General features: G+C 50.9%; 1 protein-coding gene across 1 annotated transcript in view; it reads left to right on the top strand.

Moving 5' to 3' along the window:
* GYPC (glycophorin C (Gerbich blood group)) overlaps positions 1 to 12,675 on the top strand; it is a 44,052-nt gene extending 31,377 nt beyond the window's left edge. The window contains exons 2-3 of the mRNA XM_061199154.1: positions 9,786 to 9,836; positions 11,928 to 12,675. Of these exons, the coding sequence (XP_061055137.1) occupies positions 9,786 to 9,836; positions 11,928 to 12,124 (248 nt within the window). The 3' untranslated portion in view covers positions 12,125 to 12,675. The remainder of the gene's footprint in view (positions 1 to 9,785; positions 9,837 to 11,927) is intronic.
* Positions 12,676 to 23,144: the final 10,469 nt, after the last annotated feature.

Genomic DNA, 23,144 nt, shown 5'->3' with positions numbered 1-23,144 from the left:
CGCTTTCCTGCCACATCATGGGAGCCCAGGTGTACTTCGCTGAATCAGCAGTGGCTCTTTTTCCTTCCCTGGGTCTCAGCGCAGTCAGCGCACACATGGGCATCCAGGGCAGCTGAGGGCCCTTTCAGAATTTCCAGAGAACAAGGCTGCAGTCTCCTGACGGGTCATTGATGAGAGGGCGCGGGCAGCTACCAGACCCTGCCACAGTGTCCCTGTTCCCTCGCCCAGCCAGGCAGGGGAGCCGGCAGAGGTGACAAATTCTCAGAGTGTGTTACTGTGCCAGGTATCCAGCTGCATCACCTGGTCCTGAAAGAAAGGGTGCTGAGCTCAGGCCGTGGCCAGATCAGCTGTGACGGTGGCTGCTTGTTTGCATGGCTGAGGGGGTACCAGGCCCCCCCAGTTCTATTTGCTGAAGGCTAATATCACACCCTTGCAAAGGGAGGTATGTAACAGTGTTTGAATGGAGCCTCGTGCCCTGTAAGCAGTACTTACGGTCATGAGCTCAGCGGTTCTCAAAGGGAGGCTCCTGAACCAGCAGCATTGCCTGGGAACATGTGAGAAATGCAGAATCTCGGGTGCAACCCAGACCTGCTGACTCAGAATCTGGGCGGCGGGGGCAGTGACCCAGGGAGTTTGTATGTAACAGATCCCATCCCCCAGGCACTTCTGACACACAATCAAGTTTAAGAACCAGGGCCTCAGCTGCCAGTCCTGTTAGGCTGGGGTTTTACTATCTCTGTGTAACAGAGACAGGAAAGGAGGCTCCAGGACGTGGGGTAGCTTGCCTGTGAAAGTCCGCCCTATGCCATAGGTGTCATCCCACCTCGAGGTGGGAAGGATGGGTAACGTGCCATTTGAGAAGACGGGTAGGACTCCTCAGGGTGTTTGATTCCTTCCCTCCTTAGGGCCTTGCGTTTTGTACTCAGTGGATGGTGAGTAATTCATCTGTTCCCTCTTTATCCATAATTCAGCAAATTCCTCCCAAGTGCTGCCAGGCTCCCAGTCTCCCTTTAGCCCTGAAAGAGAAACAGAGACCTGAAGGATGTTGTTTCCCTGGAGGACCCGCCATACTGAACCCTCGTTCCGTGGCAGGCTTGCCATGTGTGTCCGCCCTGGGAATCAGGCATTCTTTTCCTCTAGGGATCAGAGGTCAGAGGTCAGAGAGTCACCCCTGTGTGAGCTGCTGAAGCACATGTAAGAGTCCAGAAGGCGAGTCGAGGAGTGAGCTCTGAGTAGGGAGAGCCCCTCTCGGGAGGATGGAGAAAGATGGGGCCTTGGGAATGGACTGTGTCTGGGGACCTCTGAGCCCAGCCGAGCCTGGGGAGCCTGAGGCTTAGAAAACGGGCTGGATCTGGGTAGGGATCGGGAACAGAGCTGCAGAACTGCCCGTGAGGACAAATCCTACCTCCGAGGTGCCGCTCGACCTAGCCGGACAGAGTAAGACGAAGGAGAGGGCCGTCAGCTGGGAACGGCCACAACATAAAAGGCCTTGACACCAGCTCCACACACTGACCCGGACATCGCACAAACCCCAGAGGCTGAGAGCAGTCCTGTGCACACACGGAGAGGAGGGCTCCAGTGCGCCCCTCTCCCGGAGGGGTGTGAGGGCCTCCGGAGGCTGGACCCTGACCTTGGTCAGAGCAGGGACGCTATCTCACTCTCGGGTGACATCCGCCTCCTCTCCTCCTCAGCTTCCGTTTCCTCTTAAACTTGTGCTCCTTTCACCGTGAAGGTCAGTGGGCTTGATAAAGGGACAGACAGGTGCAAATCAGAAGTTGAGTAGTTGGGTCTCCTCTCCCAGTGAGCTAAAGCCACACCAGCTGTCTCCGGGGCAGGCTTTCTCCTCCTCCGGGAAGAGCAAACCTGCTGGGCTCCTTTCGGCGGTCTCGGCATTGTCTCAGGTCTGAGCCTCTGTTGACGCCTGCTGAACCAGACGCCTCTCCAGCCCCCCCGACCCCAGCCTGAGCAGCGGACGGAGACCAAGCTCCAGCATCCTCCCCGGGACCAGGCACAGCAGCCAGACTGGGATCTTCTCCTCCCCTTCTTCCTGCCTCTTCTGAATTCCATTTTCTTAGAAACCCTCAGATCCTCAGGAGGCGGTGGGCGCAGGGTGTGGGGAGGGAACAGTGGTTCCCTTTCCTCACTCTGTGCCCGGGGGATATTTGCTGCCTCCTGAACAAACCCCAAACCCCACACAGCCCAAGCTGACAAGGTCCCCTCTCTCAGAGGAGCGTCCGCAGGTGGACAGTGGCGAATTCATCTTGCTCAGCAGACCCTTGTCTCCCTAGATGCGCCCTCCCCCCCCCTTTAGGGCTGCTTGCTGACTCCCACTGCTGTCACCATCCTGGGCTGGGGAGACAGGGGCTCCATTTTTTATACTCTGGCCCCAGGAACAGAGACAAAGCAGTAAAATTTCCTTTTACTTAGACCCTGTAGCTCAACTGAGGCAGACTGGTCGTTGTATTGGAATAAGGCTCAGTTTAAAAAAACCAAAAAGCTCAGGGATAATAGCAGGGAAATATAGGTGGAGGAAAGCCTGGACACTCTGGGTTGTGAGTTACAGCATCCTCAGCTTTCAGTTCCCCTCCCCTGAGCACATCCCCCAAACGACACTGCTTGAGTATGAAAACTCCCTGAGCGAGGATCCAGAGGCAGGAAGACCCCCTCTCCTGCCTCTGCCCCCAGGCTGCATCTTCCCCAGTTTACTGATGCCGGGAATGGCTCTGTTCTCCAGAGCAGGGAGTCTACCTCTCCTTGCCCCCTCACAGGCCCCAGTGCTTCACCCACCAGTGTTTTGAAGTGGCTGGCATGTTGCAGCCTGCAAGGCTTCGGTACCCGCCAGACATCTGTGCCTGTTTTTATATAACTGCATCAGGCACCAGGGCAACAGGGAAGGCAGGATCACAGCCAGGAGGAGGAAAGCGTGGCTGGATCATTGGATGGGGTTTCAGAGCAGTGTAATAACACTGCACAGCACTCTGGCAGCCCTGGGGTTGGGGAGATTGTTTATACGGTGACACACAGGGACCATGAGGGCAATAGTTTTGACCTTGAGAATGGCAGGCACATTCCGACAAAAGGCAGGTCAAATCCACATTGGCCTCGCCTGACCAGGTACTTTGTCCAGAGAATTTGGTCTGCAAGCCCAGGGAAGGGGACATAGGCTCTCTGCACAGAGAGGAAGGGTGACCTGCTGGAGGCTGCAGGCAGGTAACCCCCCTCCCCAGCATACAACCTGCAGCTGCCAGGAGCCCAGACCCCGACACCCGATGACCAGGCATCCCAGGAGGCAGGCCCACATGGAGGTCCTCCTGCTTCACCTCCCCACCGTGAGCTTTCCCTCCACGTCCTTCTCTCACCACTGCTGCTGGCATCACCCACTCAGCATCTCAGCAGGCCAGCCTTGGGGACCACCTCCTCCAGGAAGCCTTCGTGAGAACCCAGAAACCTACCCTTTCCAAAGTTACCCACAGACGTCCTTGTCTCTGCTATATGGTCTGCTCCTTGAAGGCAGGGGCCTTGCCTTAACTATCCACCACGTTGCTGGGATGTAGTAGGTGCTAAAGAAAGTTTATTTTTAGTTAATTTTTATTGGAGTATAGTTGAGTTACAGTGTTGTGTTAGTTTCATGTGTACGGCAAAGTGAATTTGTTATGCATATACATGTATCCACTCTTTTTTAGATTCTTTTCCCATATACACCATTACGGAGTATTGAGTAGAGTTCCCTGTGCTACACAGTAGGTCTTTATTAGTTATCTATTTTACATATAGTGGTGTGTATATGTCAATCCCAATCTCCCATTTATCCCTCCCCCTGTTCCCCCTTGGTAACCATAAGTTTGGTTTCTCCATCTGTGACTCTATTTCCCAGGCACATCTTTATTGCTCATTTTGACACTTAAACACACAGAGTCTAACTTTTCATGTGAATGTGTCGTGTCTCCTCAACCAAGTCCTAAACCTTCTGGGGACAGACCTCATCCTCTCTGCATCCGGTGAAGCCTGGGGCTGGGCAAATGCTAACTGCTCAGCTGGCTTGCAAGAGAGATGGACAGTGGATAGTGAGCTATCCGTTTCTTTCCTTGGGGCTCTTATATTCTGAGACCAATTCTTCCCCTGTTGTAGCTTGAATGCTACACCCTTTCAGTGCAAGATAACAACAGACCATCAAAGAAAAGTAAATGTCTTTGACCTTTTTCTTACCACAAAGGAAAGTCAGTTAGTAAACGTCAATGGTCAGCTGATTTCTACTTCACTTGCATTAGGCCTTTGAGGCCAGAATCTAGAAAAGGAAGGAAAAACTCCAGTGTGAGCCAAGGAGAACTATCTAGGGCCACAAACGTTTCTGTCCTTCCCCTGAACCCAAGCCAGCCTCACGCAAAGCCATCACCCCCCAAGCCCCCTGAAAAAGAAGGCTCTCAGTGTAAGTAGCACAGAGCAAACCATCAAGCAGCAGATGTGGTTGCCACGTCTGCCAATTGCTGGCATTGACACCGTTGTCATGGCATGAATTCTTCAAGGACTTGATGACAAACCTTTTGGTCAACAAACGTTTCCCTTCGTGCTACTAAGGCTCAAATAATCTTACTCTTCCCAGAGTCTTCTGCCCCGTGCCTGAATTCTTCCTCTTGGCTGGACCAGGTGGGTGATGGGAAACAGGAATGGGGTGCTTCCTCCAGGACCCCTGAGGCAATAGGAAAAACCATTAGAGGTGGGTCAGGAGGTGCTGAAGACAAACCCTTGCAGGAAAAAGCACTTCCCAGCACAGCTTCATCGGAAAACGCAAGAAAAGCAAGGCTCTTGGTGGCAACAGGAGGGTCGACTTGTGTCCCTGGAGCCAGTGCCTGAGCACTGCTCTCTGTTGACGTCTGAAAAGCACCCCTGGAGCCCTGAGGATCCAGCTGCTGCTAAAGTGCTGCACCCTGTTAGCTGTGCCCAAGCTGCCAGCTGGAGCGGAGAATGTCGCCTGCATGGAGGGGCAGCACCTCTGCACCCTGCTACCTCCCAGGGGTGCTGCCTTTGACCAGGAAACACGCGGCTGACCACCCTGCAGACCTAGAGAATCAGCAGGGCTCTGGCTGCAGCCACATTGCAGATGGCACAGGAGAGAAGCCATTCCCAACCATGGCAGCTTGCGCTCTGGAGAGAGCACACATTTTAGAGCCGGGGATCCCAGGTTACAACACAGACTCTGCCTCTTTTGGCTGTGAGATGTTGACCACTTGCTCAAGCTCTTTGGGGACAAACACTTCCCTTTTGCTCGCTTGCTATGAGGAACATAAGTGGCAACTTCACCCAGAGCCTGCTGCCTAGTAAGTCCCCCTCCCCATCCTTCTCCCCCTGAGGCTGAGCCCCCAGGACTTGTGTCAGAACTTCCCTAGTCCTGGAACATTCTTCCCACCCACGAAATTTCCCAAGGCCTCTAGGAGAGCATCAGCCTCCCTCCCTGATCCCTGCCCTCGCTCCCCACCATGCCTCCATGCGAGGTGGTGACTTCCCTGCATGTGAGCTGGGGGCAGGAACAACCCTTCCCTTCCTCTCCCTCTCTGGATCCACAGCTACGGGAAACATCTGTTGTCCCTGCCCTTGGCCCTGGCCTTGTGGCAAGGCCTGCAGCTGAGTGGCCACACGGGGGTGTTCAGAAGCCCAGAGGTATCAGGCTGTTTGGCCATTCCGCCGCCATCACCCACATCAGCCTTCACTGGTATGAGGCTGTGCTTTGCTCTCCATCTGCCTGCTCCTTGCTTGATCTCTTAGACAGGCTACCCTTGAACCCGACACTGTAGGACACAAAGGGTTTCGTGTATTCCCTCTTGTCGTGTTGTTGTCTAAATCACGGTCTCCGAAAGTCGTGGTAAATGCCGCCCTCAGTAAGAAACCCCCTTTACACTGTGACTCAGATGCATATGCTTGTGGTGTGTGTGCACAAAAGAAATCAGAGCTCCCCAAACAGTATCCCGACTGCCGATGATGGACCTGGTGGTTTCTAAGCTATTTTCTCTGTCTCCTCTCTCTTTTCCTGTTTTGGTTTCTTTCTTTATTTCTCCTTCCTTTTCTCTCTCTTTGCCTCTTTCTCTCTCTAGCTGGTTGTGACCCACCAGTGACTTGGGGCTTCCTGTGTGACAAACACTGCCCTAAATAATTCATCCATCACAATCACACCACCCAGGGAAACTGTAAGCCCCCTGAGGTCAGAGACTCACGTTTTTTTTCTTGGAAGCTCTCCTGGTCCCTGCAGTGATACGGGAAAGAGAGACACTGAGCATCCGGCGCTGTCTGACTGTCAGCCGGACGATGCTGGGAATTCACGACCAGCATCCAGCGTCTGCCTGGACCCACAGCATCTGGGAACTGGTCCCTTAGGTGAATGGCATTGAATTCCATGCAAACCAGAGTAATAATAAGACTCACAATCAAATCAGTGGCTACCACTGAAAAACACCTATTCTGAGCTACGTACCACATAGTCACTGTCTATATAACACATATACAATATTTGTCACGTGTGTGTGTATCATTTCTAACACTTACCACAAAGTGGGTTTGTTATCCCTGTTTACACACACAGAAACTAAAGCCAGTCGGTATTAAGCATTTCACTGAATACGCTGCTGTTGAGTCAGTCAAGCCAGGATTGGAACCCAAGGGCCATCAGAGTGATGTGAGAGTGCAGGGCGCAGTTTCATCCTCTGTTCCCCAGATAGGACTAGGCTTTCAAATAACTCTCAACAACGGTTACTCTGTGCCAGGCACGCAGGACTATGAGTAAGACAGATGTGGTTCTGGGACTCGAAGAGCTTTCTCTCCGGCGGGGACGTTGCAACCTTGAGGAGAGCTAGGAAGGAAATGCGCAGGGCGCCTTGGGTCTCTACAAAAAGGGTGGAGGCCACTCATGCTTGTCCAGTCTCAGGAGTAGACCGTTGTCTGTTCTGATCTCAGATGCACACTTGGCCATAAATAACACCTTTCTTTGCCATAAAATCCACCCCCCTCAAGCTGCTCATCGGCCCCCACCCCAGTTCCTGAGCTCAGAGTGATTCTAATCCCAAGCTCCTACTTACCCTTGAAACTCAGCAAGGGCTGAACTCTCATTCCAGGCTTGTAATCCAATCGCACAGTAACCCATTAACTTCCTGGGAGGGATCCAAGCTCACTCCAACTAGCCTTCTGTAAATATCCCATATCATTGCTGCTGGCTGAAACAGCATGAGGTGGTGTAGCCAGTGAGGACTCTCACTGCAGCATCTCTAGAAGCAAGAGATCAAAGCCCAGGTTTCAGGACCCTAGGTGCCATGGATGGCAAGCAGTCATTTGAGGAGAAAACTGAGAACTAGAGAGAGGTGAGGGGCTGTTGTAGGGGCTAAGCTCTCTGCCTGAAATGCTTATACTCTTGTTTGTGCCACAAACTCCTATTCATCCTTCAAGGGCCCATCCTGATAAACCCTCTCTGGGAAGCCTTCTCTTACACCAGCAGTTCTCAACCCTGAGCGTGCATCAGAATCACCTGCAGGCCTGTTACCACAGATTACTGGGCCCCAGCCCCAGCGTTTCTGGTACAGTAGGCCTGGGGTGGAGCCCAGGAATGTGCATTTCTAACAGGCTCCCAGGAAATGCTGCTGTTCCAGAGACCACACTTTGACAACCACTATCTTATACCATCCCCACCTTCCCAGACATGCCCAAGCTTCCTCCTCTGTGCCAGTTCTGACCTAGGTGGCAGGTCTGGCCAGGCTGAAGTGTCACTACCCTGGAGTCCAGTCACATGGTGCAACTTGAACAAATTCAGCTCTGGTTCCTACGCCCAAACCAAGAAATTCACCCCAAGTGATCCAAGTCAAATACTTCTGGTCCTCACCCAGCTCACCCAGGCTCACCACTGAGCAGGGCCCTTCAGGGTTAGGCATGTCATCTTGAGGCTGCTCAGGCTCAAACAGGAGATATTCTGACCCAGGGAAATCAATTACACTTTCCTGGAACTCAGCTTCCAAATCTGTAAAAAGGGGACAATAATAACTGCTACTGAATGGCATTGTCACAGGGATTATTTGAGTTAAAACACATTATGTGCTAACAACAGTACCTGGCACATGGTAAGCAATTGCTAATTGTTTTTAAAAGAAGAAATAGCAGTCCTTTCTAATCCTGGCTGCCTTGGACAAACTGACTTAAGAAAGGCTTGCTTTCACCTGGAAAATTCCTAACAGCAATCCTGGGTATTTGAGCTTCTACAGCCATCCATGCCAACTTAAGGAAGGGGCTATTCTTTCTTGCTGAAATGGGAGGTGCTCAGTGATGGAGTAAGTTCTAGAACTCTGGCCTCTGCATGCATTCATTTATTGTGTGCATTTATCCCCTCGATCATGCATTCAGTAAATGTTTAGAGTACCTACTATGTGCTAGATACTAAGTCCCAGGCTGCACTTGACCACCCTGGATTGCAAAGTCCAGCATCCATTTGACCTTCTCCTGTCTGTACTTCCCTACCCCTGCCCTGACACCTGTTCTGTCTCTTTGCTGACTTGAGGCCTTGTTTTCTCCTCTCCCCCACCTCTAGGCTCTGTGCTGGCCTCAGAGCCCCCAGCCTGGCTCTCCTCCTCCGGGCCGCAAGCCTGGACCCCCCACTTCCCTCCACCACCAGCCAGCTTCTTATCAGAAAGCGGCATCTGGCAGCTGTGCTGGGGAGAATGACCTCATCACGCTATAGTTAAAGCGATTATCTGAGCGGAAATGACTATTACGAAGCAGCCTTCTCTGTTTTAATACGTGGAGCCCTTGTAACGGGAACATGGGATTTCCATGTGAACACTGACACTTCCGTGGAGCCCTTGTAACGGGAACATGGGATTTCCATGTGAACACTGACACTTCCGTGGAGCCCTTGTAACGGGAACATGGGATTTCCATGTGAACACTGATATTTCCGTGCTCTAATAAAGCCTTCCTCTCACACATATCCCAGGGGAGAGGTCCCTGCTCTCCTGGACATCGTAGCCTTCTGGCTAGACCACTGAGCTTCTGAAAAACGCACGTAATAACTTGGATAGCACCACAGAGTGGCCCTTCCCTCAGAAGAAGGATGCAGAGGCCTGCGGAGAGTCTTAGGGAGGGATCTCTGGATAGGAGCCCTCCTGGGAGGGGCATCTTCAAGTGAGAAGAGAGAAAGTGCCCCCCAGAGAGCACAGCCTTAAGTCCCGGCCTCAAGCTCGCCCACCAGACCAGCTGTGTGACGGTGGGCACATCACTCTCTGAGCCTCAGTGTCCCACCTGTGAAATGGGTTAATAATACCATGTACCTGGTATACTAGATGGATGGCAACTAAACCAACACCTGACATGTGTAGACACCCCACAGGTGGTCTGTTTTTACCATCATCATGAGAAAAGCTGAGGGCTGAAGAGGCAGGTGACACTGCACTAAACACAGTCGTGCCTGCCCTCACACCCCCGCAGGTGTCTGGTGAGCATCTGCAGGTACAGGCAGGGCTCTGGGTCAGGGATGCAGCAGAGGTCCCTCACATATGGCTGGCGCAGTCCTGGAGATGCCATAATGGGGTCTGATAGCCCTGGGAGTGACACGATGCGCTCCAGCAACGGTCAGCGGACATGGAGAGCCTGGGCCCGGCTCTGTGCACCCCCGGCCAGAGGCCTGTCTGCGTGCCATGCAGTTTGCCATGCACCCTGGGCCAGTGCACCTGCAAGCAGAGGGTGCAAGCTCGGCGGAGACACTGCAGGGCATGGGCAGCCGTCCTCTCTCACCTCAGGTTCTTCTGTTCTGTCCACAGAGCCCGACCCCGGGATGGCCTCGAGTGAGATAGACATCGCCGTCATTGCAGGTACGCTGTCCGGGGGCCCCTCAAACAGCCAGGAGGGCCAGAGGAAACACTCAGGGGAAGACCTGCCATGGCCCTGCTTTCCTTCCCTCAAGGGTGGTTTGAAGGTGGACCGGGGGACTCTGGCTCTGTAAGAAAATGTCCAACACAGCATCCTGGTGGGTGAGGTGCCAAGGCACCTGCGTCAGGGCCTGTTAGGACCCTAGATCCACAGGGAAGGGGGGCTGGAGGGAGAGCCGCTCTGGTGAGGGAGGGGTGGGGTTGGAGGGCTGACCAGGGTTCCCTGACTTCTCTCCCGGCTCCCTCAAGCCACACTGCTCCTTGTCCTAGGTCTCACGCCCCTGTCTCTCCATCCTAACCCTGCCCTAGCCTTGCTTTGAACCCCATAGTGGCCCACACTGGTCACAGCTGTGACCCCAAACTGTGTTTCAGGACAGACTAAGTCTGTGAGCTATAGCTTGCGGTGTCCTTCTGAGCTTCACACTTCTCCTTAGCTCATTGCTAGCTCAGGGAACTTCACGTTTCAACATAAATAAATAAAAGCAGGCAATCACCCTGATGTTCTCCTACTCACTGAACGGCTGGACCTTCTTTTCCTTAGACAATACCATTAACATCATGCAGACAGAAGTGTCCCCTAAAGGCAGCGGGGAGTTGAGGAAATTGTCTCACAAAGCTGGGACTTGGGAACGGTTGTAGCCTCTACATATTCTCCAAAGGTCCCTCCCCCAGTAAACCCACCTTCTAAGTCAAGGCAGAGGGTTTGTTCTGGGGTTTCAAAGCAAACAAACACCTGAACTTGAACCTCCCCACATGAGAGTGCCACCCGTTAGTCCTACCCAAACTCTTTTGTCCTGCCCTCTCACCCCATCACTCCAAAGGCCTGAGTGACCTGCTGCTTCCGACCAGCCCTCTAGCCACACCTCCCAACCCCTCCTGCAGACCCACCTCCCAGGAGCACAGGGGAGCCACGGGCTGAGGAGCACACATCACACTTCACCAGGGGCAGCCCTCACCCCCGCCCGCTCCTGGCTCCCAGAGGGCAGCCGGCTCAGCCCAGTCTTCCCGGCACTTTCCCGGTTTTAGCACTTCAATCCCATGCCCAGGAAACCCCTCAGTTGGGATTGTCCTGCTTTTAAAACTCAGAGTTATCAGATTTACAAAGTATAGCAGAAATGCTAAGGGATGGAGTGATTTGCTTTGCAGGGCCAGGACAGTAGGGCAAAGGAGTCTTCTTAGAGGAGGTGGTAGAAGCTGGATTCTGAAGGCAGCATCCAAGTTTACCAGGAAGACAAGGGGAGGGGAAAATATTTTCAGCAGAGAGAACATGTGAAAAGACATGGAAAAATGGTCAAAAAGTGTTTGGAGAATCGTAAATCGGCCAGTAAGAAGAGTTTGAAAATGATTGCAAGTTCTAAATACTAAAGTGTTACAAAGGTTTAGAGAGGGCCATTCATTTGAAGATTGAAGGAGAACTTCGATTAAACATGAATGCTTCTTGGGAGGGAAAGATATCAAATTGTTAACTGCGGTGATTTCTGAGCCGGAGGATTAAGGACATGTTAACGTTCATTATGTTTCTCTGTATTTGCCAGGTTTTAAAAAATGATTGTGTCTTTATAAAATAATTTTTCTACCCTTTTAATAGCTATATATAAAATACCTAATTCTTTGAATTAAACTTATCTCTAAAAAAAAAAACAAAAATCCCTGAACGTTCCAAGTCCCGTGAACCTATCAGTTTTAGGCACACCCGCGAGTTGCGTTCTGTGGCTGGTGCACTTAGGTCTGCCTTCCTCAGTGGAATGGGAGCGCCTCGGAGCAGGGTCAGTTCTGGGATAAGATTCCAGCCTGAGTCTGAGGATGCTGAACGGAGGGAGAGGGGAGGTCAGGGGTAGCTTAGATGGGCACAGGTGAGGGGCAAGTGCCCTGGGCAGGGCAAGAGTGAGGCAGGAAGGAGCCAGCCTGTCTGGACTTGGTGTCTGTCCAGCAGTGTGTCTGTCCCAGCACAACCTGTGGGTCCTGCCTGCGTCCTCCTCCATCCCAGCCCGGCCTCTCCCCCCAACACAGAGCCCTGTGCTTCCCCTCCTGCAGGCGTGATTGCGGCCGTGGCCTTCGTGCTGGTCTGCCTCCTCCTCCTCATGCTGCACTACATGTACCGGCACAAGGGCACGTACCACACCAACGAGGCCAAGGGCACGGAGTTTGCCGAGAGCGCCGACGCGGCCCTGCAGGACGACCCGTCCCTCCAGGACAACAGTGACAGCAGCAGAAAGGAGTACTTTATCTGAAAGACTTTACCAGGACTCACCTCCCCCCAGCGCCTCCCCGTCCAGGAGAGAAAGCCCCACCCCCCCACCTGCAGTACCAGGCAGCCCGCGAGCGCCCCCCCGCACCCCAAGACACGCACCTCGCCTGGGACACTGGGTGCCGCCCAGTGGGGGAGGGAGTGAAGGAGGAACCCAGCTGGAGAGGCCTCTCCCGGGGACCCAGGCAAGCTCTGCCAGAGGGAAGAGAGGGAGGAGGTCGGCTCCTCCTGGGCCCTGCACGTTGCCACCTGCGTGCGGGGCATGGAAGTCCTCGCTGGGTGTGAATGGGGCTGTGGGCCTAGGAGCTGGGGAGCAAGGGGTGAGTCATCATCACGCCGACTGCGGATAAAGACATCAAATGTCAGCCCTTGACATTTGGGGGGAACAGCAGGTGCCGGAGCTCAAAGGCACCTTTGTCTCCCATGGATGCAGCTCTGAATGATTGGAAATAAATCCGAAACGTAATGGAGCATTCAGAGTCGAATGACATGACTGTGATTGTTTAGGGAAAGATAAAGGCTGCCCAGGGCTTACTTGTTATCCGTGCAATTTTGTGTTCTCTGATCGACTCCGCCAGCTGATACTGGGATGGCCACTTCGGGCTCCACGGGGCAGTTGTCAGAGAACACAGTCTGTACAGATGGCTCCTGGGCCCCACCAGGGAGGGAGAGAGGGAGGGCCCAGTGACCAGCATGCGTCTTCCCCACCTGGGCACAGCTTCAGGAAACAAATGCACGAGTGCAGTGTCCCTCTAGAAATAGGTTGCCCCAGCCCCCAGAGCACTAGCTGAAGCATTGGTTCCCAAATGCCTGGTATTAGAAAGAATGGACCTGTTAAAAATACGAGTGAACCCCATAGGAAAAGTGTTCCCAAGCCCAATTCTAATGTGCGGAGGAGGCTTCCCTACAGCAACAAGCAGTTCAACTCAATGCTGACACTGTCTCCCCGGAGACAGAATCAGATTCCACAGGTAGAGGGCTCAGTCCTACAGGACCACCCTCACCACAGACGTCAGTGACAGACCCCCCAGCTACAAACTGGAGGTTCCAACAACCCCCTCCGGGGGTTCGATTGATTTGCTAGAAGGGCTTGCAGAACTCAGGAAAACCAGTTTACTCACAGATTACCCATTTATAATCAAAAGTTATTGAACCCCAAACTGCAGACTAGTACGTATACAATGGGTAAACAACAAGGTCCTACTGTATAGCACAGGGAACTATATTCAGTATCCTGCAATAAACCATAACGTAAAAGCATACAAAAAAGCATGTGTGTGTGTAACTGAGGAAAAGAATATATGTGTGTAACTGAGTCACTTTGCTGTACAACAGAAATTAACACAACATTTTAAGTCAACTATACTTCAATTAAAAATATATATATATATGTAAGGTTATTAAACGTTAGGAATCTACAACCAGGTAACGATAGCGTAGGGCGAGGACCTGAACAGGGCCCCAGCACAGTGGCACAGAAACATTCTGGCTCCCCCAACAAGAAGCTCTCTGAAAAAGGGCCAAAAAGCTGTCCTTTTGGGTTTTTATGGAGGCTTCATTACATAATCATAATTAACTAAATCACTGGTCAATGATGATTGACCATCAACCTCCAGCCCTACTCCCGCCTGGAAATCAAGGGAGTGAGACTGAAAGTTACAAACCTCTAGTCAGGTGGTTGGTTCCCCTGACAACCAGCCCCCAACCTTAGGGGCTTCCAAAAATCACCTCATTCAAATAACAAAAGACACCTTTATCACTCTCAGCACTTAGGAAATTCCAAGGGTTTTGGAAGCTGTGAGCCAGGAACAGTGGACAAAGACCAAATAAATATATATGAGAAATGTATTTTGGTCAACTGAATGACCAAATATATATTTCTTATGAATCACAGCATCACCCCATCCTTCCCATGATAACATTAGTGATAATGGCTCCCAGAGGCTGGAGTGCAGACTGCAGGGCCCTGCTCCCTGGGTTTGGGCCCTGGCTCCCCCTGTCCTGGTCCTGGAATCTTGGGCAACTCGTTTGACCTCCCTGGCCAACTCCCAGGGTTGATGGCAGGAACAAATGTGTCGTGTGCTTGGCACTAATTGTCTTCGGATGTCAGTAACTGGTGCTGGATGTATAGTGGGTATGTATCAGTCAATGAAATTTCCTCAGTGCATCACTTTTAAATGCTTCCTCAAGAGTAGCCATGAGTTAAAGTGAACTTACTAACCATCCTCTTGCATGAGAGTCTTTCTAAGACTCCCAGCAGCTCAGCAATCCCTCACCTGGAGACCAGCAGTTCCAAGATTAAAGACTGCAGCCCAGGCGACCAGGAACTTCTCAGGGCTCAGGTTTCTTGAGGCTGAGCCATCTATACAAGGAGGCAGCAAAAAGGTCTCCTATGACTCTCCTTAGAGGACTAATGGGATCCAAGCTCAGGCAGGGATGGCCGCCAACTAAGGGAGCCGGAAGTCACAGGGAGAGAAGCAGAGGGAAGGAAAGAAGCAGAGATGGAAGAGACATGGTCAGAAGCTGAGGCCTTTCCCTGGGGTGGGGGTGAGGGGACCAAGCTTGCTGGCCCTCCACTTTCTCATCTATAAAATAAAAGGTTTGGTTGTATCCATGTCCCAAAATGCTATAGAACACCAGCTTGGCAAAGTGGCGATAAACAGTCCAAACCAAAAGGGTGTTCCATGTGCAAATAAGTTTGGAAAATGGCCTATTAAGGGAAGTTAAACTAATGCCAAGTCTCGTCAGCATCTCCGGTATCCCAGTGTGTGTTATGGCAGGGCAAGGAGAGTCAGGCAGCGCTACCCAAATGTATTTGGCCAGAGACCCCATTTCTACCCAGAATACCTGTTGCCAGCTGTGGGCCAAGAGTTCCCCACACTTAGGAAACACTAAATGACTTCTGACATTCCTTTCTGTTGTGACGTCACTTTAGGTTTTTGAGAATATGTGTGCACATGGCCTCGTCTGCAAGGAGTTTGGACACAGATCACTGTGCTGTGGGCACAGAGGGACACACAGAGCCCACACACAGAAGTGATGCTGGAAACTCGGCCTCTGTGCACCGGTGCCAAATCAAATCTCGGAGACAGAGTTTTGGGTGAAGTAGAAAAGAATCGCTTTATTGCTTTGCCAGGCAGAGGGGGGGACACAGAGGGCTCGTGCCCTCAAAACTTGTGTGCCCCAACCTGGGGGGGTGGGCAGGATTTGGTGAGGAGTTTTATAGCAATGGTTCAAGGCCGGGGCTGCTGATAAGGATCAGGGTGAGTGCAGAACCTGTACTCCTTTCATCTGGCCTCAGGTGGTCTCCTGATGAGCTTCTGTGGTTCTCAAGGATATCGAACTGTGACCTTCTCTCTGGAATGAAGAATGCTTCATCAAGTTGTTAACATCTTCCATTTGTTGGGGGTTTTAGTTCTGCAGAAGAGCTCAAAGATATTGTTATGTGCATCCCATGAGGCGGAACCAGGACCCTGCCCCAAGGCTGCACTGTTGTTTCTTGACTGTTCCTCCCTTGTCTCTGCATCCCCTCCCTTCCTGGATTAGCAACTGTTTGAACCTGCCCACTGGAACTCAGGGAAGGTCATGGAGGCTGGAGTCCATTCCCTACAATCAAGAAATGGGGGACACAGAAAGGCTTCCATGCCCAGGTGCCCCACAGGGTCCTGCTCAGTTTCAGAAGTGCCTTCCTTTAAAAAGGCTCCAGGGAGAAGATGAGGCCCTGGGCCTCCCTGAGGGCTGGTGCCCGTGTGGGAAGAGGAATACTGGTCACCCCTCCCTCCCTCCCGCCACAGCCCCACGTCCGTCTGTACTGACTGCAGTCTGAGAACTGGCCCACAGGAGCTGCGCTCCCTGGCACCTCACTTCTTCCCTCCCCTCCCCTCAGCCTCATCCCCCTGGCCTACCCAGTGTCCTGGAAAACTTTATGGAAGCACAGCCTGCTCCCCAGCCCACCGGGTCCCAGGCCCAGCCAGAATAAGATGCAGCAGTGATGAAACTGCACCGCTCAGATTGGGACTTACACCCACTGTCTTTTCATTGAAATCACACACCTGGTCTCAGGACTTAATGAAGCTCAGGTTCTTTATGTCTCATCACAGAAAGAATTCAGTGAGAGGCAAAATGATAGGTAAGAAGTAGATTTATTTAGAGAGATATACATTATGCATACAGAATGTGGGCCATCTCAGAAGGCGAGAGGCCCCAAAATATGGGGTGGTTAGTTTTTATGAGCTGGGTAATTTCATAGGCTAATGAGTGGGAGGATTATTCCAACTATTTTGGAGAAGGGGCGGAGATTTTCAGGAACTGGGCCACCACCCACTTTTTGGCCTTTTATGGTCGGCATCAGAACTGTCATGGCTCCTGTGGATGTGTCATTTAGCTAATGTATTACAATGAGCTTATAGTGAGGCTCAAGGTCCACTGGAAGTCAAATCTTCTGCCATCTTGGACCTCATTGGTTCTAACCAGTTTATGTCGTGTCCTCAAGGGCTATGTCATTCTTTTAGAGGTTGTGCCCTGCCCCCTTCCCTCCTGTTTCAGTGACGTGGAAGCTGCAAGGCTGGGTTGGCCAAGGAGGCTCAGTGCAGACGCCACCCAGGAGGGAGAGGTCACAGGCTGACTGCATAGGCGAGGCTGCCATACCAAGGAGCAGAGCATCTTAGTGAGAGAATGGACACGGACACGTGCATGCAGCAACAATTACACACGGGTGTGCAAATAAATAATGTTCCCACTGGGCAGGGAGAATGCTTACTTTATCTTTGATCCATGCCCCAACGATGCACTGGAGCTTCCATGCAGCGGGCCTGCAACAGATGATAATCGGGACAAATAAGAGCAAGTATGCACACCCCAGGTCCCCAGGGGCTGTTCAGGAAGAAGGAGGGAAGTGGAGGGGAAAGGAAGAGAGGCATGATGGAAGGGAGGAGGGCTGGAAGAAGAGGGGACACTCTATGTGAACCCCAGCTTCTTTGCACATGGTCCTCCTTCATCCTCACCATAACCTCACAGGAGGGCCGCCGTATCCTCCCTTTAAACCTGTAGAAGCTGAGGCTCAGAAAGATGGAAGGACTTGCTGGAGGTCACACAGCTTCTAAAGGCCATGGGAGCATCTGAACGCAGGCCTGTCTGGCCAGTAGACTGGGGAAGGGAGCCTCCTGCCCTCCACAGGCTGAGGTGAATCAGCGGGAGTTCTTCCTGGGAGCAAAGCAGGCGGCAGCAGGACTCAGAGATGCCAGGGGGCCAGGGCACCCAGGCCAGCTCTCTGCCGTCCAGCAGGCCCGGCCAGCCATGGCCTGGGCTCCTGTGCCAGCATCCCCATTCCCACTGAGGACTGGCCAAGGACAGAGGCAGCTCAAAGCCATGCGAGCTGGCCCTGGGCAGGATGATTAGCAAGATAGAGACAGTAAGTGTTTTCAGGTCCATCCTACCTCACCCACACCTCAAGCACCCCCGAAGTTTGCCACCCAGGTCACTCTTAAGAGGAAAATGACCAACTAGATGACATCATGTCATTCATACCCGCCCTTATTGGATGATCTGTGCTTTTAAAAAGTATTCAATTCAAAAATAAGCATATTTCATGATGACATTTCAGACCCAGAAACAGATGGATCATATATGTCTGTATGTGTCAGAGTGTTTAGCTGCAACCCACGAACAGGTACCTATCTAAGTGTGAGGGTGACATAGCCGAATATAACAGGCCCTGACTCTAAGGGTGCGTGGCTTTGTGGAGGAGATAAGCACATAAGTGTACATGGAAAAGTGTTACTGATGCTGTAAGAGAAATGATACAGATAATGTGGACACCAAGTGGGGAGGGGCCAGTTCCACCTGGGGGATGGCATGGACTTAGGAAAGGCTTCAGAGAGAAAGCAAGGCTTGGGTCAGTTGTACAGTAGACCAGAGATGGACCGTGGCCTTTGTCCCATGGGCAACAAGGAGCCACTGAAGGAACAGGTCAGTCTCCATCATAAAGATGTGGCAATGCACCGTGGAAATGTACAAGGGTTCTAAGGGCATATCAACGTCTGGACGCGGCCCAGGGGCCGAGACGTCTGTCACCCTGAGCACACCCTTCACTCCAGCTACTCTGTTGTTTAGTCTGAATTTCACATGACTCAACCCATCCTGCCCTGCCCGGTGGGAAATGGATCTCATCCTCTCACCAGAAGAAAGGGCAGTAGGTCAGGGCTTCGAGCCAATTGTTATGTAAATATTAGAGGAGAACTTTTTCTGCAATGGAAGGAACTCATGATGATTTTATCTTGTTTATGTTCCTTTGGAGGAGAGGTTGCTCAACTGTTTGCCGTTCCTCGCTGAGTATTTTTTATCATGATGGCAACAGGGATGCTTTAAGGGACCAACAGGATTTTAACTGGCCCAGGGCCACAGTGAACCTACAGGCACTTTAATGTTTGCAGTGTAACAGCTCCACATGTTATGGAGAGAGAGTGGTTCTGGAATCAGAGAGAGTTGAACAAAAATCTCCGCTGTGACACAAAGTCGCTCTGCCACCCAGGAAGAGTTACTTAACTTCTCTGTTCCAGTTCAAAAGAACAAAGTGAAGATAAAAATATTTTAATTTTACAGTGTTTTGAATATAAAATTCAATAAGGCAATAAGCTTGTCGGGAACGGTGAAGGCGCTGAGATTTTACCTGCTTTCGAGTTAACAGGTCAGGCTGTAACACTTCCAGGGGTGTGGACAGAAGGCACAGGAGTCCTTGTTCAGAGACTGAGGGCTTCATCACTCATGGCACAACCGGGACATGAATACCAGCATCTTTTCATCAGTTCTCTTTGTCCCCAAATCCCACGTGGCAATGTGAATGGTCCCAGGTGGCTGCATGTCCACATGAGTGGGTTAAGTTCCGGAAGCAAGTGCTGGGTTAGGAGAAGCTGAGTCCATTATAATGGGCAGTAAGCACGCCCACCCTCCGCCCACCCTCCGCTCTGGAGGGAAGCACTGTCTCCATCCTCCAAGGCCACTTGTTCCACAAACATCCTTGCAAAGATGGTCCAGAACAAAGGACAGCCTGTGCCTCACTGACACGATGTGAGGAATGAGAGAGACCCATGGAGAACTGCCTCTCAACATGGTAAGCACTGCCTAACCCCGTGTCTGGGACTGAGGGCGCTCAGTAAACCCCTGTTGAATAAATGTGCGCGTCCATGACCCCCTAGCAACGAGCTAAATAACCGCTGGACCGCTGCCTTCTCAGCAGCAAATCAGAAAGCAACTTCCGCTTCTTTTCCCCCCCCCCCCCCAGGCCGTGCTGCGTGGCTGGTGGGATCTTAGTTCCCCCACCAGGGATCAAACCCGGGCCACAGCAGTGAAAGCATGATGGAGTCCCAACCACCAGACCACCAGGGAATTCCCAGAAAGCATCTTCTGCTTCCTGAGACACATGAGGGAGTTTAAAGTAGAAGACTTTTCTGTCCCTCTTTGCTAGTGTATGAGGAAGATGGCTGCGGGTGTGATTGTTTTTGCTGTTTTGCTATCACAAATCGACACTGTGGGAAGTCTTAGTTCATGGGTGAATTCATAAATCCAGAGCCCTGGCAATGAGCTTGGATGGAATTTGCCAGCTTCTATTTCTGAGGTCGTCCTGTGATGGAGAGGTCTCTCTTGCCAACATGATAGATCTCCAAGGATGCTTAAGATATACAGACCTCCCCGTCTCTAACTTCAAGCCAAACACTTCAGCCAACTCTTATTTTTCAACTAGCTGGAATTCTTCTTTTTCTCTCTAAGTCAGAAAGGACTTAGGGAAGAGTTCTGCATTCACCCTGTCAAGATAATGCACCCTGTGGGCCGCTTCGATGCCTCAGAGGCAAACACACCGTCATCCAGGGAAGGACCATTTAGTGCACAGCTGTTGTTCATCAGATATTTTCTTCTAAGGGTGACAAGTGGAGATGTCAGGACAAAATGATGGTGAGCACCCAGACCCCACCGTCCAGGGAGTGAAACACCTTCATTCATTCCACAAATGTTCTCTGAGTTTATACTACGCTGCAGGCACAAAGCCAGAGATTTAGAGGCTATCAGGACTCCACTGCTCTGGAGGACACCCACCACCACAGGAAACGTGTTGAATCGGTTCAAGTTGTGAAGGGTCCACAGTGGAAGGCTAGCAAAAGAAATAAACCCACAGACCTAGAAAACAAACTTCTGGTTACCAAAGGGGAAAGGGGGGATGGGATAAATTAGGAGTTTGGGATTAACATATACACACTACTATATATAAAATAGATAAACAGCAAGGACCTACTGTATAGCACAGGGAACTATATTCAGTATCTTGTAATAACCTATAAGGGAAGAATATCTGAAAAAGAATATATATATATATATATATATATAACTAAATCACTTCGCTGTACACCTGAAACTAACAAAACATTGTAAATCAACTATACTTTAATTAGAAAATAAAAGGCCTGTGGGAGTTCAGAGAAGGATTCTTTTTTTTTTTTTTGGCTCACCACGCAGCTTGCATGATCTTAGTTCCCCAAAAGGGATTGAACCCATGCCCCCTGCAGTGGAAGCTCAGAGTCCTAACCACTGGACCATCAGGGAAGTCCCTGAGAGAAGGATTCTTGAAGGAGGACTTCTGAGCCTGGTTCTGAAGGAGTCAGCCAAATGCAGGGATGAAAGATGCAGAGAAATAGAGGTGAGTTCCAGAAACTTCAAGTGAGCTGTTATTTTTGGAACATGAGGCATGTGTGGAAGTGACCAGGGATGAGGCTGGACCCAGAGACTGCAAAGAACCAGGTAATGAGGGGCCTGGCTGCCGTACTGTGGAGCCTGGTTATTACCCCAAAGGTGGTGGAAAGCCCTCGGAGGTACTTACAGGAGGGAACAGGGTGTGGATATGGTCTGGTTTGCAAGTCACTTTGGTGGCCAATGTTGAGGTGAATTAGAGGTGTACTGTGGGGAGAAAGATGGCCTAGAAATTGTTGAGGCTTGAATAAGGAGAAGCACCTTATAACAGATCCCTCAGGATGGAAGCAAAATCCTTTTTGGACACAACTATGAATCTACCTGGCTCTGCGTTGCTTTGTAGGTTGCCACGTGTACAGAACACTGTGGACCCCAGAACAAAAATTCAAAAGAGATGTGTTGGGTTTATGGATGAAGACTCTTCATCCACCTTTGTCACTAAAATCTGCACAGAATGAACCAAGGTCTTCAGCTTCCTAAAGACATGTTTGCAATTCCGCTGGGACAAAAGATACCTGGCTAGAACCCCAGAGGGGAAACAAAAACAAAGGATCCAGAAGGGTTACCTCTTAAAGCCTGTCTATACAGCATTGGAGATGCCCACGGAAGGCCTTCTACCCAAACTTTCAACCCCAAGGAAGTCAGAAATGCCATAATTCAACTTTTATTCTTTAGGAAGAAACATTGCAAAGCTCTCTGCCACACACATCCTTGCTGGCATGGGGGAAACAGGGGAAAGCGAGGCTGTACACGTCCCCTCTTCCCTGTGTGGAGGACTCAGGGCACCAGAGCCTGGAGGCAGGAAAGCAGCACAAGGTGATGAGGTATATTTGTGTAGTGGAGGACAGGGTGGAGACAACAGGGCACAGAAGGGAGATGTCTCTCATTTCATTAATTTGCAAAGGCTCAGCTCTTACACCCTTCTCAGTTCAGAACACCATCCTGGCCACATAGGACTAGGATACAGAAAAGAGGCTGTGCTTGAAGTCAGGCAAAATGACCGGACATGGTCCAGATAAGGTCACAGAAACCAATAAGGGTACTTATGTCCAACCTTCTAATTTCTCTTTTAGAAGAAGAAATGGGATCCTAGAGACACCAGAGGGGTAGGCTCCACCTATGTTGTAAATATCAGCACCTGGGCGGCCCTGGGCACCTGGGCAACTACTGGGCACCTGGGTGGCACTGGGCACCTGGTTGGTACTGGGCATCTAGGCGGCACTGGGTACTTGTGAAAGTCCTCCCATCCCTGTGTCCCTGGCAGGCATTGCCAGTTGAGGATGACACTCTCCCACTGAAGCCAGGCTGGGCTTCCCCACCCTCCCCCGCACCCTACATCCAGCCATGGTCTGACAATGGAAGGGACCCGTGGGGTCTTTCAGTTGATTGTTACTAACTGAAGAAGAGGAGCTGGTCCCTGGGAGATGACATGGAGGAGATTCAGGAGGCTCCCCTTTTGGAGCCTTGATTTCCTCATTAGTTAAAAGGGAATGAAGAGTCCTACCATTCCTTCTTGATGAAACTGTTAGAATGAGCCAGTGCCCTGGGACATGGAGATGCTCAGGATGAAGAGAAAACCTCTACCATGGTCTTTTCACCCCTGTCAACAGCCTGTTGAAATGTGCCATCACAAAGTTATTTTTGATTGCTTATATGGAGGGATTTTCCCCCTACAGACAAGTTTGATTAAAAAAAAAAAAACAAGCTGGAGAGTTTAAACAGCCAAGCTGAGTTGGAATTCTTGGCAGCTAACAGCAGCTACCCCGCAGGGAAGGAAAAGTAAGCTCTCTAACTTGTTTATTCTACCCACTATTAATCACCTGCCATTAAAAAATGATTGTAAGAGGGAAAAAAAATGTGCACCTGCATTACTAATCAAAGGTATACATAATATACACACACGTTTACATATATATGCATATATATCACATTTTATCTTATTAATTAAGACAGAGATTATCTAAAAGAAGCTTACCCAAAGCCACTAAGCGTCCAATGGGCACACGCTGGTGAGTGCAGACCTGCCCATCACTTCTCTGGCAGTGCCTTTGGCAGTGCACCAAGAATCTTGTAAACGTTCACATTCTTTGTCCCAGAAACTCTACCTCTAAAAGTCTGTTCTGAGAAAATACCCTGAAATACAGGCCAAGATTTCAGTTTAAAAAGGTCCATAATAGCTCTATTTACAGTAAGGAAAAAATAGAACAGTTTAAGTGTTTATCATTAGGGGAATGTTAAGATAATTATGATGCAGACTTGCAATTAGA

The sequence above is a fragment of the Eubalaena glacialis genome, chromosome 1 (assembly GCF_028564815.1).
Source record: "Eubalaena glacialis isolate mEubGla1 chromosome 1, mEubGla1.1.hap2.+ XY, whole genome shotgun sequence".
NCBI lineage: Eukaryota > Metazoa > Chordata > Mammalia > Artiodactyla > Balaenidae > Eubalaena > Eubalaena glacialis.
Note: the sequence above shows the minus strand (reverse complement) of the source record. Positions and strands in the feature narration are given on the sequence as shown.